The 20,836-nt window shown below is 40.2% G+C and overlaps 1 protein-coding gene across 4 annotated transcripts in view; it reads right to left on the bottom strand.

Moving 5' to 3' along the window:
- NR3C2 (nuclear receptor subfamily 3 group C member 2) overlaps positions 1–20,836 on the bottom strand; it is a 357,183-nt gene that overhangs the window by 56,011 nt on the left and 280,336 nt on the right. For all 4 annotated transcript variants that reach the window (XM_086704130.1, XM_086704131.1, XM_086704129.1 and 1 more), the window contains exons 5-6: positions 15,139–15,486; positions 13,262–13,406 (exon numbers count right to left, since the gene is read on the bottom strand). In XM_086704130.1, coding sequence (XP_086560256.1) covers positions 13,262–13,406; positions 15,139–15,486 — 493 coding nt within the window. The remainder of the gene's footprint in view (positions 1–13,261; positions 13,407–15,138; positions 15,487–20,836) is intronic.

Here is a 20,836-nt window from a genome sequence, read left to right as displayed (position 1 = left end):
TGAAACAGCAACTTTGTTCTTTCTGTTTTTCTTCCCCCTGCAAAGGTGTATGAAAACCTGAACACATCTCGTTTCAGAACTTGAAAGTTGCTCAGAAGGTAGATCTTAAAAATTCTCATCACAAGATGGGGTGCCTGGATGGCTGGCTCAGTCGGTTAAGTGTCTGACTTCAGCTCAGGTCATGATCTCAGGGTTTGTGGGTTCAAGCTCTACATCATGCTCTGTGCTGACAGCTCAGGGCCTGGAGCCTGCTTCACATTATGTGTCTCCCTCTCTCTCTCTGCCCCACCCCCACTCATGCTATCTCTCTCAAAAATAAATAAAACATTAAATTAAAAAAAAATTCTCATCACAAGAAAAAAAAATGCATTAACTATGGTGACAGATGTTAACTAGACTTACTGTGGTGATCGTTTGCAATATGTGCAAATATCAAATCACGTTGTACACTGAAACTAATACAATGTTACATGTCAATTATGTCTCAACCTAAAAACTAAGCTGACATTGGGATGTAATATTTTTATTTGATAGATGAGAGGCAGTGAAGGGCTGGAGAGCCACAGGGGGATGAACACAGAGGAGAAAAAGAGGAAGAGAAAAATTGGAAGAAGCAACAGTCACGCAGAAGTGGAGGGACAAGACAAGACACACAAAAACAAAAAGCTGCGGAGGGAAGGAGATTTGGGAAATCAGAACTAATGAGAAGAAAAGGAGAGTGCGAAAGAGCCCCCTCCATTCTGAAGTGTGAGTCCGCAGCTCTTCCTGACCTATGAGCAGTTGGAGAACTTCAGCTGTGAACGTCAGAGACTCACCCCCTTTCCTGCTCAGGTACAGTTCCTCACCTGTGGACCGTAAAGCATTGTCTTCACTGTGCCCATCCAAATTCTCACCCTCCTTTGGAGGCCGACTCCAGTTTTAAAATTATACAATCCCACTAGGCAGCTTTCTTTGATCACTTCAGCCCAAGAGAATCACCTTCACTTTAAACTCCTGGAGCACCCAGGAACACCCCTCTTAAATAAAACTTGTCACTTGTCATGTGGTCTTCGTCCTGTTGGGCCACTACACATATGTCTAGGTCTTAATTCACAAACCACACCATAAAATATTCCAGAGAATGGAAACTCTGTCCTTACAACAGCCATGGTGGTGCTTTGCATATTGTAGGTATTCTCCATATTTATTAATGACTCATGAAATCCAAGTCTTTGTTAATCATTTTTTTTTAGCTAAACAATTAAGAGATTTAAATTTCACTTTAGGGGAAGTGATCAGGATATTCACTTATATTGTCCTTCTTTTTTTTAAATTTATTTTAAAAATTTTATTTACTTATTTTGAGAGAGAGAGCGAGAGAAGGAGACGGGGGGGGGGGGCAGAGAGAGAGGGAGAGAGAGAATCCCAAGCAAGGCCCTATGCTAACAAGGTGGGGCTTGAACTCACAAACTCTGAGATCATGACCTGAGCTGAAACCAAGAGCTGGATACTTAACTGACTGAGCCACCCAGGTGCCCCTGTTTTAATTTCTAATATGGGTAAATACCAATAGCTACAACTTATATAAACAAAAGCTCTAAAAGCACCAGCTCATCATCCTTCAAATTTCCCCTCTAAACCACTTGACTATTGACTGCCCTTGTACCATACATAGTATGCATGTAAATGGAGATACTACAGACTGAATGTGTGTCCCCTGCACTCCCCAAATTCCTATGTTGAAGTCCTAAACCTTACCAAGGTAATGACAGTAGGAGGTGAGGCTTTGGGGAGTAAACAGGTTTAGATGAGCACAGCCCCCAAGATGTGGTGGGAGGAGAGGAGGACGAGGAGGAGGAGGAGGAGGGGGGGAGAAGAAGAAAAAAGCAGCAGCAGAAGCAGCAACAGAGACCCCAGAGCTTTTTCTTTGCACCACATGAGGAGACAGTAAGAAGGCACCATCTGTGGGGCACCTGGGTGGCTTGGTCAGTTAAGTGTCTGACTTCGGCTCAGGTCATGATCTCACGGTCCATGAGTTCGAGCCCCGCGTCGGGCTCTGTGCTGACAGCTCAGAGCCTGGAGCCTGTTTCAGATTCTGTATCTCCCTCTCTCTCTGCCCCTCCCCTGTTTCTCTCTGTCTCAAAAATAAATAAACGTTAAAAAAAAAATTAGAAGGCACCATCTGCAAGCCAGGAAGAAGGCCTTCATAGAACATGACCATACAGGTACCTAGATCTCAGACTTTCAGCTTCCAGAACTGTGAGAAATGAATGCCTGCTGTTTAAGCCACCCAACCTGTGGCATTTTTGTTACAGCAGCCCAAGGTGACTGAAACAGAGAGTGACATTATACCTGTAGCAAAAAGGAAATTAGGAGTTTATATACTAATAATTCCTCTGATTCTATTGAGACAGTGGTCATTTCAAGGTGGGGGAAGCACAGATGATGGGCCTTTAAACGATGGTCGCCACATCTGTAAATATGGACCCTGTCTGGGGCAGTACGCCTACTACAGAAACACAGATGAGCTTTACTAAGAAGGCTGAAGGTCACCAACTATGGCCGTCTCTTTTTTCTTTTCCTTCCCTACTAGTTTTTTCAGAAAAGTATCAATCCCAGAACCACCCCTCAAAAATTAACCTCTTCAGAGCTCTCCAAGTACACAACTCTATTAATTTGCTTAGGGTTCATAGGTGGAAGTGAGGGATTAAAACCAAATCATCTGTCATGTATGATACGATAAAAATGGATAATTATGTGGCTCGGTTTTGGTTCTAAAACTGTTTAGAGATGCAAGTTCAGTGAATACTTTGTATATCAAGACACATTCAAGTGTTCTCTTCCTACAACCTAGAGGAGCATGATCAAAGACACCATCTGTGTCTGAGGATGACACAGACGTCCTCTGTCACAGGATGACCTGTGTCAAGGGAGGAAGCCTAGTGCTCTCCTTTGTTTGTAACTGACTAAGCCATTCCTCACCACCTGCCCCAATCCTGCAATAATAATCACTGCATTGAAATTAAATTTTTTAAAAAATAAATTCACTCTAGTGGTTTTATTTTCTATTGAAAGGAAGAATATTTTTAGCTGGAGAGACAAAAGTCCTTGGGCACGTTGATTGAAATAAAAAGCAACATGCTAGCATTAGCCACACTAACTAAGCCTTTTACAGATAACATGTCATATTAAACTGTTTCTGACTTTTATTCAAAATAAAAAACCGCTCCCTCTAGTTATTCAGATTGAATCTTAGACATGTTTCTTGCATCATTATTACTCTGTGCAGTCTCTGTATGATTCCACATGGCTTCAACAGTGCATTCTCTTTGCAGTTTCTTATGTTTTGTTTTAATTTCATACTAAACTGGAAATTTCCCAGTTTCATTAACTATCAGGAAATTTCTCAGGTACGCTACAAGAAGCAACATGTAAGAAATATTAATATATAACAATGTTCCTGAAGTAAAATTTGAGAGAACCCTACAAAAATGAATCCTTTTCATGAAGTTCACACGCCAAGCCCTAAGAGCACTGCAGAGTAAACCTGTATCAGGGATCTTGCATCTGATGCTTGTGCTAGAAAGAGTACTTATTAACAAACCAAAAATAGCCACCAAGTGCCAATTATGTAAAAAGCATTTTGCTAGACATTAAGGAAAATTTTTTCAAGTATACTTTCTGTGCTCTAGAAATTTCAGTGTATCTGGAGTGAAAATGTATATAAAACACAAAAAGCAGCAAACAACTGATACAGAAGAAAGTAATATGGATAAAAGGTTTTTAGGGTGCCTGGGTGGCTCAGTCGGCCAAAGACCAACTTTGGCTCAGGTCATGATCTTGTGGTTCACAAGTCTGAGCCCTGCATGGGGCTCTCTACTGTCAGCACAGAGCCCGCTTTGGATCCTCTGTCCTCTTCTCTTTCTCTGCCCTTCCCCTGCTTGTGCACACATGCTCTCTCTCAAAAAAATGAACATTAAAAAAAAAGAAAAAGAAAAGAAAAGAAAAAAAGATTTTTGGGGAAAAAAGTCCCTTCTGATTTTGAAGGGAAGAGAAGTCATTAGAAAGGAGGCATCCTTTGGGTTGGGCTTGAGGGAGAAAAACGGAAAATGTTAGCAAAGGCACAGCAGTGGAAAGATAGGACTAAGAAAAGAGAAAGGTTAATTTGGTTCACATAGCATTTATGCAAAGAAGCAGCAGGAAATAATGCTGAAAATAGCATTTTAAAATTAATTAGTTTATCAAGCACTTACTAATGCCAGACAGTATTCTAGGTGCTGGGTATGCAAAGATAAACCAGACAGGCCTTCCCTCCCTGAGTTTATATCATGCAGGCAGGAGACCTACTACAAAGAAAATAAATGTGTGATATAATGGGGGAGGGAATGACTACAGGAGTCTCTCTAGATCTGGTGGTCAGACTTCTGAATAAGGAATATTTGAGCTAAGACAAGAAGGTGAGAAAGGACCATCCTCCTGCACAGAGCAAATAGCATGTATAAAGGGGGCCTGAGTCAAGAGTGGACTTAGATCCTTCAAAGCACCACCAGGAGGTCAATGTGGCTAATCAAGGGTGCTAGTATATCCTCTGAGAGGATCCAAACTGCACCTTATCGTTTTAAATGCCACTTTTTCGTGGTTGTTTACAAGGATGATGGTATGCTACCTGAGCCATGGGGACACAGCAGGTGGGACTTCTTCATGCTGCCTCCATGTTTTCCACCACCCCACCCACCTACCACTAGAGTGTGAATTCCATTTGTTCCCTGTTGTTCCAGTGCCCAGAACAGTGCTTGGTGTATTGAAGTCGCTCAGGAAATATTTGCTGAATGGACTGAATAAATATCACATATCTCCTTCACCCAAGAGCAGTCCAAAATGAAAGGCAGGGTTTGGGGAAAAAGAAGACGTGTCAAGGAGTGAGTTAGAAAGCCTACCTATGGTGCCAGTCCTTATAGGACTCTTCAGTGTTCTCACCCTTCTCAGGTGAGGGTGGTCCCCGGCCCCTACGGGCTCACCTTGGGAACTTTCTTTGATGAGCAGGAACTCAGCAGAAGCATCCATAGCGGTTACCCATTTATTTAAGAACTTCTCTCCTCTAAACTCCTTTGCTGGAAATGTCTGCAAGTAACTCTTTGCTCCGACTCTACTTCCTATCATTGTGGTAGGTTGATTATGGGGAGGAAAAGCTGTTTTTAAAAGAATCAAAAAAAAAAAAAAAAAAAAAAGAAGGGAAGAAATACCCCTTGTTTTGAGTTCTGTACCTACCTTTCCTCTGCTCCCATATAGGACTAGATGATTATCTCTCATTTGTAGCTTATAAGATCTCCTCAGGGTTCACTGTACCTTCCCCTAGATTTCCCTCTGCCTAGTCGCCTTCAGGTGGCACAGTGTCTTCCACACCTGAACTTTACGCAAAAGAAAGGTAATTCCATTCCGTCATGTTTCTGAACCTTGTAGACAAGGATTCACCATTTGCTGACTTGTGACATTGTTTTTCTCTATTTAGGAGTGTCAGACTCCTGAGTGAAGAGGGCCAGGTGCAAACAGCAGGGAGTGGTGGGAACCATGGGGGGAAGGGCAGTGCAAGCACCATGGAAAGGGGGAGCTTCAACTCCCGTCCAACACACAAAATGGCCACACCATTCTGCTGCAGACTCTGGCCCTCAAACTGGTAGGATAGGGCCTGGTTTCCACAGGGTCCGAGGGAAAGATAAGGCACACTTTTTCTTCTTTCAAAGTTTATTTCCTCATACTGACCAAATGGAGATTTCCAAATAGAGAAAATCTCAGAAGGCTGCTGGTTTTTCAGACAGGAGGTAGGCATGCCTGTGTGTGTGTGTGTGTAAGACAGGCACAGAAAGAGAAGCAGACGGAGAGGGAGGAAGGAAGGAGGGGGGAGCAGAAGGAGGAGGAGGGAAGGGAGAGGGAGTGGAAGGAAAAGGGAAAGGGTGGAGGTCAGATACTGGAAACTACACAGAACAGTGCCCCAGTGAGCACAGGGGAAGTAAGAAATCCTGTCTGAAAGCAGCAGAAAGGGAACAGAGGAGGAAGAGCCACTGGGGAGAGAGGAGGAAAAGCAAATGCAGCCAGTAAAGGGGAAGCTTATCCAGGCTCACCCCACTTCCCTGGCTCCTCTCACCAGAACTCCTGTCCCTCATCCATCACTGGCTCTCAGCTGGAGCAAGGGTCCAGGCACAGAATCCACCTCGAGTGGCTCAGGAATACTGACCATGATGCCTTGGGAGGTGTGGGTGGAGCATTCCATGTTCTAACTCCATCTGTGCCTGCCTTCATGAAGACACCCCAACAATAATGACACGGCCTTGGAACACACGGCTGGGGTATGAGCCAGGCCTATTAGAGCTTTAGGACCTTAGGTGCAGAGGGTCCTTGAGAGCACTGGGGAGGGCCCCTCACTAAGGACAACTGGACTATGGCAGCACAGTGGTCCCCCCTGGGGATACAGCAGGGACAGGCAGCACTCCATGAAACAGACAATGACTGATAACTGAGTTTGTACTTCCCTCCTGGTGCTGCCATCACACAGCCGGGGTGTGGGAGTGGCGGGGGTTCATCTTCCATCACTAAGGAACTGAGGCTAACGCATCTGTCTGGCACACTCAGGGCACTCACTCGGAGGGGTCCAGAAAGTGGTACCCAGACTTAAACTCTTGCTCCTACCAACAGTCTCTGAACCAAAAATATATACATACATACGTACATACATACATATATACATACACAAATGGTTCAGAACCACAAAGACAGTCAAAGATCATTCAAAAAACATTTCTTGTTGGGCTACCACTTGAGGGAATGCAAGCATCCTTTTAAATATATTTTTAATTCTAAAATGCTGGCCATGACTTAAAACATAGTGGTAACACTAAATCTGCCTTTCAGAAATTAAAAAAAAAAAAAATTGGAAGAAATTTCATTACAGGCTTAAATGGGAGTTTTAATATGTGTACTGAATTGATAAGAAATTTGAATACTTGCAGCTATCTGTAGCAATATATGATAAGCTGTTTCAAGGTACAATTGAATAATTAATCATTTAATACATATTTGAAAAGTTTTGCATTTATAATAAGAAAAGTTCTATGCTAATTTAAAGTATTAACTCATATCTTCACCCCAATGTTTAATAAAAAAAATATTGGAAAGAATGTTTTCCTTAATTATTCCTTGCTCCCCACCTTTCTTCCAACTCCAATAAAGCCAGTACACAGCTGAAGATAAGATCTCTGGTAACTTTCAGATCTGTTTCACAGGCGAAGGCAAACACAAAGGATCAACCGTTAAAATTTTGTTCACCATTTTAAACAGCAAAGCCTCTGTTCATGAAAACTGCACCCCCATCATACTTCTTTATCATAAATGTCATCCTCATAATTAGCAATGATAACTTAGAAAGTGTCTTCCAGACTGATTAATAGATTGTTTGGTTCATCTGTTCAATAATTCATTTATTCGGCAAATATTTATAGAGTTCCTCCTTTGCCTTGGACACTAGGCCTATGCCAGGTGCTGGAAATTAAAAACCAATTAAGACAAAGTTCGTGATTTCATTGAGGAGGTACCAGTGAAACAAAGTGGGGATACAGATACCTGAAAAAGAGCTGCCAGTGCAGGTGAGAGGTAGCCTAAAACAGTGAGTGGGAGAGCAAGGCGGGATCACATCACAGCATTCTAGCCTCAGCTGAATGGCGTATATTACTCCCTTACACAAAATGCCAGTTCCTTACTTCACTTGCTGGAAGGGTATGGAGTACAGGAACTGGCTGAGGGAAAGTATAGGGACACGTTCAGCAGACATGAATGTGCAAAGTGTTGGCAGGTGACCAGTGACACGTGCTTCCTATTTTGTGGTTCACTTCTCCAGTTCACTCAGATCACATGGCATTTAACGTTAGTAGCCATACTGTCTCTCTTGAAGCCCTCACTTTTCTTGGGATCTGTGATGTGTAGCACTTCCCTGTCTTGCTTCCTTTAACCACTGCGTCTAAAATGAATTCAAAATTTGTATCTTCAGCTGGCTCCTCTCTTTAGGCTTCAGATGTCTATAATAACTGCTTATTTGATATCTCTTCTTGAATAATTGGAAGGCAATTCAATCTTATGTTCAAAACTGGCGTCATACACTCCCTACCTCTTCCCCTCCAAAGTTTGGTCCTCTACCTTTGCTCCCGTATCCCAGGGAATGACACCAAATCCTACCTGGCACTGAAGGTGAAGGTCTGGAGGTCATCCCCGACACCCACTACTTCCTCCCTTCCATTCTCTACCTGAATGTGACCACCAGTGATTCCTGTTGATTCTGCCTTTCACATCCTTGCATTTCCCTCTATGTCCCATCCTCACACTGTTCTGAATTGAGTTCCTTCCTGCCACTGGCTTTGCACATGCTGGTCCCTCAGTCTAGGTCAGCTTCCCTCCTCCTGGACTCCCTACACCTGGTTCACACTACTTTAATCAATCCCAGGGAAGGCTTTCCTGACTAGATCAATACCTCCCATTAACTGCCCTTAAAGTACTTTCCCTTTCAATACTTGGAATTGGAATTTGAGGATTCTCAGGTCAATATCTGTCTACCTGATTAGACTGTTCCATGAGACGAGGACTATATACATGTATTTTCCCTATTTGAGAACCACCACTCAGAACATGGGTGGCAGTTAGTAAGTATTCCCTGAATGAATGCAGGATGAAGCAGGAGTATGCATTCAGACTTTAGTTGCAGGCCATTCTTTCTAACCCTAGTAGTCTCCCGAAAAAACACAGGTTCTGTGACAGAGTCACTCACCAAGTTCTTTTTGTTGGCGTGATCTGATCAAAAGGCTGTAGGTCATTTCCGAATGTTTTCTGAGAGGCACTTCTCCCCCTTCTCAACTTTGAAAAACACAGGCCTCCCCTGCTCTTTAGTTGAGAGAAAACTAGAGAACTCTAGGTTGGGGCTGAGGTCAAAGTTTGGAGAACAGGGACAAAATTTTCAGTCTAATAATTATATAATAACATGTAACTGTTTATAACATTGGAAAACAATCTTTGTGTTTCCATTTTGTCTTGATTTTTTTTTTTTTTTAGAACAAACAAATGCACACAAAGCATATATGGCCTTTTCTATTTTGGGCTTCTTATTTATTTCCCAAATGCTTTAATTACATTAATTTAGATTTAAAATATAAGCTGCTTTCCCCTACATCTCATTTGTTAAAAAGGATTCTTACAATTCTGTACTTTTTTCAGAATCTGTACACTTGGATATGTGTGTACTATTACAAATTAACAGAATACACCATACGCATAGGCAATAAAAGAAAACAAAGATAAATTGCACTTCATTAATATTAAAAACTCTAATTTTAAAGGGGTACTATGAAGAGTGAAAAGACAACCCACAGAATGGGAAAAATATACAAATTGTATCTCTGAGAAGAGTTTAATATCCAGAAAACATAAAGGCTTCTACAACTCAAGAACACAAAGACAAACAACCCAATTAAAAATGACTAAGAGGACTTGAATAGACATTTCTCCAAAGAAGATCTACAAATGGCCAATAAGCTTATGAACCGAGGCCCAACATCATTAGTCATTAGGGAAATGCAAAGCAAAACCACAATGAGATACAACTTCACAACTACTAAGAAATAAGTCAGACAGAGAAAGACAAATGCCGTATGATATCACTTCTATGTATAATCTAAAAAAGGCTCACTTGTAAAAACAGAGAGTACAATAGTGGTTACGGGGGCAGTGAGGGGGAGGGAATAGGAGAGATGCCGTTTTAAGGGTATAAACCCGCAACTAGTAGATAACTAAGTTCTGCAGGTTTAGTGTACAGTATAGTGAATGTATAAAATATTATATTATAATCCTCAACGTTGCAAATGGACTAGATCTTAATTACCCCTACCAAAAGAAAGAAAAGAATTATGTGCCTTGATAGAGGTACTAAGATGGCTACAAGGGCAATCATATTACAATATATAAATGTATCAAATCAACAGGTACACCTTACCTTTACTCAATGTTATATGTCAATATATTTCAAAAAAAAAATCCCACCCCAAAACATTTTATACCTAATAGTATGGCTATTAAAAAAAAATAATAACCCAAAAACAGAAAATAAGTGTTAGCAAGGATGTGGTGAAATTGGAACTCTTGTTACATTGCTGGTGGGAATATAAACACTACAACCGCTGTGGAAAACAGTATGGTGTTTCCTCAAAAGGTTTTTTTTTTTTTTTTTACTTTTTAATGTTTATTTATTTATTTAGTGACAGAGAGAGAGCTGGTGGGGGAGGGGCAGAGAAAGAGGAGAGAGATAATCCCAAGCAGGCTCCCCACCATCAGCGCAGAACCCAGTGAGGGATTCTGTCTCACAAACCATGAGATCATGACCTAAGGTGAGATCAAGAGTCGGCCGCCCAACTGATGGAGCCACCTGGGTGCACCTCCTCAAAAGTTTAACACAGAATTACAATATGCTCCAGAGATTCCACTCCTAGGTATATACCCAAAAGAAATGAAAGCAGGGACTCAAATAGATACTTATATACAAATGTTTATAGTAGCAACATTCACAATAGCCAAAGGTATAAACAACCCACGTGTCCATCAACAGATGAATGGATAAATAAAATGTGGTCAATGTTCTCTATTTGGTAAAAATAAATAAGGTAGTTATATTCTATAAAGTTGCAGCAAATACTGAATGAGTGACTACTGAACTGCTCCTCCTAAGGGTAATAGGTTCTCGAGAGCCACTGGTCACCTTTATCAACCAATTTATATATAATCCTGTTTTATGTGCATTTCTGTTTAAGCACACCTTATTAATATATATATATATTATTATATATATATGCACACATATATACACACATATATACACATATATATACACACACATATATATACATATGATTCATAACACTGAACTTACAGCCAACAGCACTATAACTCATGCCTGAAAGAAGCTTATCTAAGACCTATATTTTTTTTCCCTAAGGCACATCATAGCCATCTTGCTTTAGGAACACTAGATAGCACTTTAGCACTATGCTTAGACATCATTTTAAACAATGAAATCACCAAAAAACAGCACAAAAATGCAAAAAAACCCCACATGGTACTAAGTAGACCATGAAAAGGCCACTTGTTCACAGCAAGAGGGCTGAAACAAAAAGGCAGAGAGTCTCAGCTGAAATGTACACACTGGGCAACTCTAATTTATTGCTGCTCTGGGCACATCTACGAAGGACTATGGGAGTGCTCTGAGTATGGACTTTGGGGTTACAAAGAAATGTAGTCAGAAGGTCAGTTCACAAATACAGAATCTACAAATAAGGACTGATTCTATATATAATGGAATAATAGTCAGCCATAAAATGAAATTCTGGTACATGCTACAATAAGAGTGACCCCTGATAACATGAGTCTTAAGGGAAATAAGCTGGACACAAAAGGATACATACTGTATGACCCTACTTATAGGGAACACCTAGAAAAGGCAAATTCATAGGCTAGAGGTTATGAGGTGTTTGGGGGAGGGAAGACTGTGGAGTTACTGTTTAATGGGTTGAAAGTTTCTGTCTGGGATGATGAAAATCCTGGAGACGGACAGTGGCGATGGTCGCACAACCCTGTGAATGTAATTAACGCCACTGAACTGTATACTTAAAAATGATTAAAATGGAAAAATTTTAAGTTATATGTATTTTATGAGAAAAACTTCTAATATATGTGCTAAATAGGACTGAACGGATCATTTAAAACTCCTGTTAAAGTCAAATGGAGACATGCTGGATGGCCCGAGTAGCAATTCTTGTTTACCCACACTTCCATTTAAAGCAAGGACCTTCTGGGATGCCTGGGTGGCTCAGTTGGTTAAGCCCCTGACTTCGGCTCAGGTCATGATCTCACGGTTTATGAGTTCAAGTCCCATGTCAAGCTCTGTGATGACAGCTGAGAGCCTGAAGCCTGCTTTGGATTCTGTGTCTCCCCCTCTCTCCGCCCCTCCCCACTCACACTCTGTCTCTCTTTCTCAAAAATAAATAGACAGTAAAACAAATTTAAAACAATGACCTCCCTTAATGTGTTTTTCTTTTGGTTTATAGACCATATTAAAAAAAAAAAAAAAGCCTTGCTATATAATATCAACTGATTAATGAGGAACACAAGTAAATGAAAATGTGCATGTTGGTTGTTTAGCCTTGCTTCACTCTTTTGGTGAAAAATTATGTTCAGTAGAAGTATTCTTTCTGACTAATCACCAAAAGGAGGGTCACCTTGGGAACCAACAGTGGATGTTCCCAATTTATACTGGGATGAAATGGTCTTGGTGACATGCCATACTTGAGTGAACTGGCCTTCCTAGGTAAACTGCTCTGGTACCATTTAGGTGTCTCGGCACTATGTGTCCACTATCAATCTTTTGCATTGCTCTTATCACCAATCTATTTCTTATGCGCTTCCTTCCTTACCAGAACCCCCTATTTTCCTATCTCTAGACAGAGCCATCTGTTAGAATAGTGATGTGGTTACTATCATAATTCAAATGTTCCTTTTTATTTTAGGTATTTCTTGACCCAACAATTACAAAGAAGCACTGCTGGAAACAAACATATGCGAAATGTGCTAACGTGGAATAAGAACGGCGTTGAAATGTAAACGTAACATAGGAAGGAATTCATGGCCAAAGAAATATCTCTTACAGTTCTTTTGATCTTTTAAAATGCGTCATAAAACTAAAAACGTTTCACTACAGAACAACATTTCGGCTTCTTTTATGATTGCAAAGAAGGATAATTATGATTGTCATGAAAACACATTGAGCAGCTGTATACTGTTAACAAAAGAACCACTGTATGAATGCATGTAAAAATTGACACTTCATACATTCACATTTCCTAGAAATTAGATAGTCTTCTCAACTGGAGTAGATACCAAAAGAGACTGTTTTCTATTAATCGTGGCTTTGTACCAGTCAAGTTTTTAGAGCCAACTGGATCATCTTTCTTTTGGGACAATTCCCACATAATATATGAGATCTATATAAACTGATTTATATATACGCAGACATGTGCATTATAATTTTGCAAAAAGTAATTTTTAAATTCTTAAATGATAGATTTTCTACTCTTAAAAATGCTAGTGTCAGTGGATTCTTTCACAAATATACATATGATTTATGTTTAGAAATCATAAAAAAAAGCATAACAAATAACTCTGCAGGTTATTTTATGAAGGCTAATTAATAGGTACTTACTCATTAAAGACTAGGTCTGGTGCAAAATAGAGAAATTGGCTGTTTGTATGTTTGTACGATCTCCAGCTCAAGGCAAATGATGATAGACACATCCAAGAATACTGGATTAGGGTAATTTGGTCCTCAAGAGGCAAGTTTTTGAATCCTGAAGAACAGAACAATTAATCACAGAAATACACTTAGCATTTAAGTACATTCCAGGAAGACGCTTCTTAAGGCAACCCCAAATAGTCACCTTTCTCTAACAGACTCAGATCAATTCAATAGCCATTTAAGGAGCACCCACCATGGGCATGGCCCTGTTTAACGTCTTATTTTAAGTTTATTTATTGAGAGAGAGAGAGAGAGAGAGAGAGAGAGCGCGCGCATGCATGCATGTGTGTGCGAGCAGGGGAGGGGCAGAGAGAGACAGAATCACAAGTAGGTTCCTCCCTGTCAGTGCAGAGCCCCACTTGGGCTCAATCTCATGAACCGTGAGATCATGACCTGAGCCAAAATCAAGAGTTGGACGCTTAACCTACTGAGCCACCCAGACTCTCCAACGTTTCATTTTAAATTCACCCTAAACTTTCAATGAGGGTGAACTGCCAGAACAAACAAAACCAGGGAGTTCAGACAGCTTCACTGTGGGTAATGGTCTAAAACCTTTGGTTAGACTGAAAGAATTTGTGTTAACTTGTAAAACTTGCTTCATCCTATTCACATTAACATTCAAATAAAGACTTTTAATAACTGTCAACTCCTACATATCTATAGTTAACTTTTGTGAATTTGCAGTGGTTGAAAAAGTACTATTCCTTGTTTCCCCTCGTCTGGGAGAATACTGGACTTCAACAAAGATATAAAGTAGAGTAAGTGTCTTTGGCATCTGTCCTCCTCTCTCTTACAGTCTTCATTTCTGGGCTTACATCAGCCCATCTTTTGTTCCTTTTCTCACCCCCTGTATTTCCAGGGACATCATGGTATTCTTCTGTTTGCAGAGTTTCACCAGGACATGTTCCTCTTCACAGACCCAATCATCAGAGCTTTCCCCAATCTTTTTTCTTATGCCTCTTGGCTGACCATAGGTAATCCAAGAAATTGCTTATAAATTACATTATTATTATTATTATTATTATTACTGAGACAGAGAGAGTGCGAGTGGAAAAGAGGGGCAGAGAGAGAGGGAGAGAGAGAATCTTAACCAGGATCCATGCCCAGTGCAGAGTCTGACACAGGGTTTAATGTCATGACCGTGAGATCATGACCTGAGCCAAAATCCAGTCAAATGCTCAACAGAAAGAGCCCCCCAGGCGCCCCAAGAAACTGCTTTGATTAACGAACTGGGGCAATGTGATAACAATTCTAAGTGATGTTTCTGTAGATTAAGAAGGACTTTATTAATAAAATTCTATAGCATAAAAAGTGACTACAGTAGGAATTTCAAGGACAATTTAAAGGGTGCCGGAGGCAAGATGATATTTTCAGAAAGAACAGTCTTTCAGGATCTCCTACTACTTACTTGATAGGTCATGGTTTACTGGTCTATGCTAAGATTAGCCCTGGTTATGAGCTGCTAATAATGGGCTCAACTTGCATTTTCACAAACAGATTGTATTTCACCTTATCGATAATTCGAGGTGGAAATGTCCTATTTCAATCACCAGCACAAGAAACGTAGATTAACAACAGAACCCTTAGCCCTAACAGCTCAGGAGAAATGAGCACATTGACAGATTTTCCCTACACACTTGATTAGTTTGGTAGCGATTACAAAATTTGGTTATGAGGACCTGACAGAAAGCTAACTCCAACTGCACTCCTGGGGAAATGGTGAAATGTGTTGCCCTGACTTCTCTTCTTCAGGATGCAGACCTTGAAAGGAGAGGCATGCCTACCTGGAAGTACCTTTGCCCACTTCACGACTTGGATCATCTGTTTGCCTGCTAAGCGGTTTAGAGTGGAGAGTAGGTTTTCGGCTGTGTCTGGTTTTGAGTTGTCGTAGCCTGCATACACGATCTCAGGCTCGATGTTTTCAAGGATCGCAACAGGGGTAGGCGTGAGCGCTCGTGAGATTGTGGACAGCTGAGGAACCAGCGCTGAGTTGACCGAGGGCTCTTTTGCAGGAGCTATGTACGTTGTCCCCTCCTCGGGGCTCTGGGGGGGTGGGGGAGGGGGCGGGGGCTGCTGCTGTGACTGCTCCTCGTGAATACCTTTTAACTTGCCCAACTTCTTTGACTTTCGAGCTGTAAAAGAAATTGTAAATAATAAGGGCAAATTTAAATTAGGATTGGGATACCTTACATGAGGTAAGTTACAATTAAACATTGACTTAGTTGACTACTTTTCTTTTAAAGATGTCTTGTCACAGTAACAGAAATAGAGCCTTCTCAGTGATTTTCTAATATCGGGCACAGTCCTAAATGTTTTATATTAATTAACCAATTTAACAATTTTATGAGTAGGCACCATTAAGTTTCTTATTTTATAATTAGGAAACAGGCCAGAAGGGTTAAGAAATAAAATAGGTAGGTCAAAGATCACACAGTGAACACATGATAGAGATGAGCGTTCAGAGGAAGGTAAAATTACTTCATATGCTAATAAGTTACATATGTCTCCATTAAATCTTAGATAAACCAGTACCTCCCGCCTATTTTCCACCAGGTTGCCAACAAGTGCTAGAATGGGTCTTATTCTAATGCAGTCTCTGCTCCCTCTAATTAGCTTTGCTGGCCCCTTTCCTAGTTCCTGTACTTCTCTACCACTTACTCTTCCTGTTCTGGTCCATGTGTCATCTCTGGCTTATGCGGTTATTTGGCATAAATTCTGCTAGCCCTAATCCCCAGTTACACTGTGAACCACTGAAACACAAAGACTGGGTGTTCCTCCTCGTTTACAGCCCCCGTGGCACGCTGGTGAATGGTATACCTGGAGAAAGTGATTTATAGATTTCCACTGGATTAATGGGAGAGCAATCAACCCCAAAGCAAGGCAACAAGATGGAACAAATTAAATATCTAGGTGATTTCAAATTGGAGAGCTAACTACTAACCTAACTACATGTATAGGAATTAATGCTGAAAAAAACCATGTTTAAATTACACCAACGCACACATATACAATATTTAAAAATCTGACCCACTCTATATTTTGAATACAAATCAACAATTCACATATCATATAATCTAACTAAAAAATATCATACTACGATATTAGAATCTCACTTCAGATTTTTAGGAGAACTTATTATGTACGAGTGACATTATGTTCTGATTTACCCAGAACAGTCCTGGTTTATGCTGGTTTTCCCAGCATGATTACCAATAATGCCCTGTTTATTCTTACAAGTGACATATTTTGGACAATAAATATAATGTGGTCATTTTAATTAAAACCAAAGGATCAGAAAGTATTAATTTTAACAGAAATTGCTTTTCTTTCTCATTTTTCTCAAGGGCACTTAAAATAGACGAGAAATGAAAGAATGGGGAGATGTAAGGGAGACTGGAAGGTAGATGGGAGGTTGGGTTTTGGATGGCAGGTGTGTGGGGTCAATGGGTAGACAGATAACTGTTTGTTTGTTTGTTTGTTTTTCGAGACAAAGAGAGACAGGGGAGGGGCAGGGGAGCAGGGGAGGGGCAGAGAGAGAGGGAGACACAGAATCTGCAGCAGGCTCCAGGCTCTGAGCTGTCAGCACAGAGCCTGACGTGGGACTCGAACTCACAGACCGTGAGATCATGACCTGAGCCGAAGTCGGATGCTTAACCGACTGAGCTACCCAGGTGCCCCTTGATGTATGACTTAAAGGATAAAAAGAAAAGAAAGCTTAGAAATGCCAAATTGAGCTTAGAGCTACAGTAATAACTTATTTGCAATTATAAGGTTTTCTTTATTTTATTTTTATTATTTTTGAGAGAGAGACAGAGTGCGAGAGGGGCAGGGGCAGAGAGAGAGAGAGAGGGAGACACATAATCCAAAGCGGGCTCCAGGCTCCATGCTTTCAACACAGAGCCTGACGCAGGGCTCAAACCCACAAACTGTGAGATCATGACCTGAGCCAAAGTATGACGCTCAATTGACTGAGCCATCCTGTAAGGCCCGCCTGTAAGGTTTTCAATTTCACTGAAGAATTTCAAAACTCTACTTAGTTCAAACACGTGAGGGACTTCTAGCATACACGTTTAATGTAGAGTAGAAATATGCCACACTAATTAGCTTGATTTTAGAAATAACCATTCATGATTACAATCATGGCCATTAATCTTTACCACATTCATCACAGAAACACTTACCAATTTAGATGAACGACAAGCCACTGGCCAACAATAGATCTACCTGCCACACATCTATTAAATACTGGAACTGGGCTTAAAAGATAGAATTCCTATATTTTAAGGAGTTTTAAAATTAGCAAAACAATTTTAAAGCAGTCATTTCAAATCGTTTCTTTTCTTTACAGACTACCTCCATCAATAAAAGATTTCTGGCAGAAAAAATCTGATGTTTGGAATTGTTTTAATGAAAAGCAAATGTATCATATTCACATGTGCTAATGGGAAGCTGTCGACAAAGTACTGCACAGTAGTGCTAAACTTATGGTATGTAACTAAGATGCTTCTGACAAACAAATGAGTGAGCTACCAACCAAGAAAAAAAATCAGCAAAGTGCCTCATCGATAGCATACTGATTATTTGGGGAATTAGATACTTGGGAACTGCCTGGGTCACATAAACTTTTCTCTAAGCCTCAAGGAGAAATGGAGACGATAAGGCTCCCCTCTCCTATGTCACAGAGGGCTAAATGGATAAGAAAAATAAAAACATGTTGAAAGTTACTGCTGACACCTGAAGTAATATTTCAGTGTTACTCCCATTCTTTCCATAATTCTTCAAATAGTAAAAATATTCCAGTTCATTAAAATGTCCTCCTTCTTTATAAGACTACATCTGATGATAACTGTAATTTGATTGAGTAGCAACAGCCAAGGGTTATAGTTTCAAATTTTATTAAAAGTGATATTTGCTTGCAAATTAATTGTAAAAATCATATTTCTTTTTGGCCTTAGGTCTATACTGCTGTGTTTATTCTCATGGCTGACTTAAGGTCAATGCTACAAAATATCATGAACATTTTCTCTAGCACTTATCCACAAGGCTATGGCTTGTAGCATAACCTATTGAAGAGATTATCAACATTATGTTTGGTATTTCAGTTACACTTAACTTTAGCCTATGATTTTGGGAATATATGTGGGACACGCTTGGAACTGAGTAATAATCTATATTTATTTAAACAGCTCAAGGTAATAAATATCTTCAGTGTGTAGATTTTGCAGCCATGTGTATCCATCCAATATCTTTTCTAAAAGCACGGGGAGATACATAATTAGTTATACTTATATTACTCGAAGTAGCCTTTCTAAAGTGTTTGGAAAGTTTATGCTGCTCTTCTAATACGTGTTATATTCTAAAATGAAAGTTCCTAAAAGTTGGTAATAGTGTCTTACACATTCCTAAAACATCCTTTCCATTATGCTTATGGGTACTTAATAAATGCTGAATTTATTTCAAATTCACATTTTGAGAAACTTTAATAAATTATTATACTCTATTAATGGAGTTATGCTATATGGTTTCCCTTCTAATCCTTCTTTCTTTATCTAATTTGCATTATTTTTATACTTTAAGATTAGCCACAGCTTCAAATCCAAGTGTATAATTAAGATGTTTGCTAATTACACAGGAAAATCTTTTGCCAAAGATCCTTAATAAGCATGTTTCCATTATCCAAAGCATCAGTGAACATAAATTGGGGGTCTTAGCACTGCCTACAAACCACCTTACTAAATTAACATGGAGTTAATGGGCATTGGGCTTGGGGACCCATGCTCCCAGGTGGCCACAGCCACACTTCATTTCTTAAGTGCCAGCAACAGCTGTGTGTGTGTGTGGGGGGGGGGGGAGGTTGCATGGAGGGGTACATTAATGTGAATTTAAACATGTCCCAGTCCCACTTGGACCTAAAGGAGTTTCACTCATTCTATGTGGATGTTACAGTAACTAGTTTGTGCTTCCTGGCTGCCCTCAGCTGCCAAGTCCTTAATTACCAGCAACATCTGGGCAGCTACTTTTCCCCGGCACTGCTGGAGGCCAGAACTCTACAGGCTCTCCACGATTGTTTCCCCCCACCCCCCACCACCCCATGAGCTGTGCAGTGGGGAGGCCCTCTTCCTATCTTGACCAATATGCAGAACAGCAAGCAGGGCGCATCTGGTGGAACCTTATAAAAAGTGTGAAGAATTCCCATTGAGATCTCACGATTCACAAAGGCCTTGAGACATGGCATGGCAGGTCTTCCTTTGTGGTTTACTCTATGTCCCAAGGTGGACAGGACCTGTAACATAGTTTTTGACAAACTACTGGTGTGGAAGAATGATGGCTGGATAGGAATGATTTCATTTTTTCATCTCACAGTAAGATGGTGGGATGGGACTCTCCCATGGTTCATGTTACTTTCATCGTGATCTTTCTCAAGTATGTTCAATTAGAGATATTTTAGTTCAAGAAATGGGTAATTAAGACAGCCTTCCCCCTGCCCCTTCTGGGGTAGAATAAAAGACTAGTATGAGATTTTTTCAATCATGACATTTCACTGGAGAAATTTAAAGTGAGAATTCTGTCATCTTAGAAATGTCTTGAAGTTTTAGGTCTTGGCAGTAAACATTAGAGAGAATAGACTGAGGTTATACAAAAACATGGATTTTCTGTTCACGGGCCAAATATAATTTCTGGTTTGAAGCCACAGGACAGTAACAGTACCCACCCATTCCTCTCTCTTCTCTCTTGCCACCCTCGCCTTGCTCCCGTTTGCCCTATCCTCCTCATCCTCTTTGTTTGCGTGGCTTCTCTTTGCTTTCCTACTGCCAGAGAAGACATGCTCAGAGAGTTAGGGGGACAACCGAGTATTTCTGTGTCATAGAACCAAAGGAAGGAATGTCACCATTCTATAGGTTTAATAGTTTTGCAGCAAAACCTCTCTAACTGGTACTAACAGGAAAAAGAGCACATATTGTTCCCAAGGCAGTACATACTAATGGGAGTGGGGCGACCATCCAGGGGCAATGTGCCTACACTGCTTTAGGAATAAATGATTAGCTTCTCAATGGATAATAAAAAAGTGCATTTCAACTGTTTATAAATACTCCTTGAGTGGTTAAAGAACTTGAAGACAGTGTTTTAAAAAGTATCTCTGAATAGTCTCATGTTAATGTACAAAATTTAATAAATTAACAGGCATTATCAATGTTATTAGCATAGAACACATGCTAAGACAAACTGAAACCTAACTTCTGACCACATTAAAAGACTTTCCACATTACACAGGCCCGCAGATGATAACTATATGAGGTGATAGTAATCATTATACATGCACATTATATCACAATACCATGTAGTACACCTTAAATATATATAATCTTCTTTTGTTAATCATAACCTCAATAAACCTGAGGAAAAAAGACATTCTGAATGAGTGGATCTCCATATGTTTAATTTTAATATGTGCACAGGGTATCTATAGACATCTTTGTATCT

Source organism: Puma concolor, chromosome B1, assembly GCF_028749965.1.
Source record: "Puma concolor isolate L17-30 chromosome B1, mPumCon1.1.hap2, whole genome shotgun sequence".
Lineage (NCBI taxonomy): Eukaryota > Metazoa > Chordata > Mammalia > Carnivora > Felidae > Puma > Puma concolor.
This window is presented reverse-complemented; position numbering and strand designations above follow the sequence as displayed.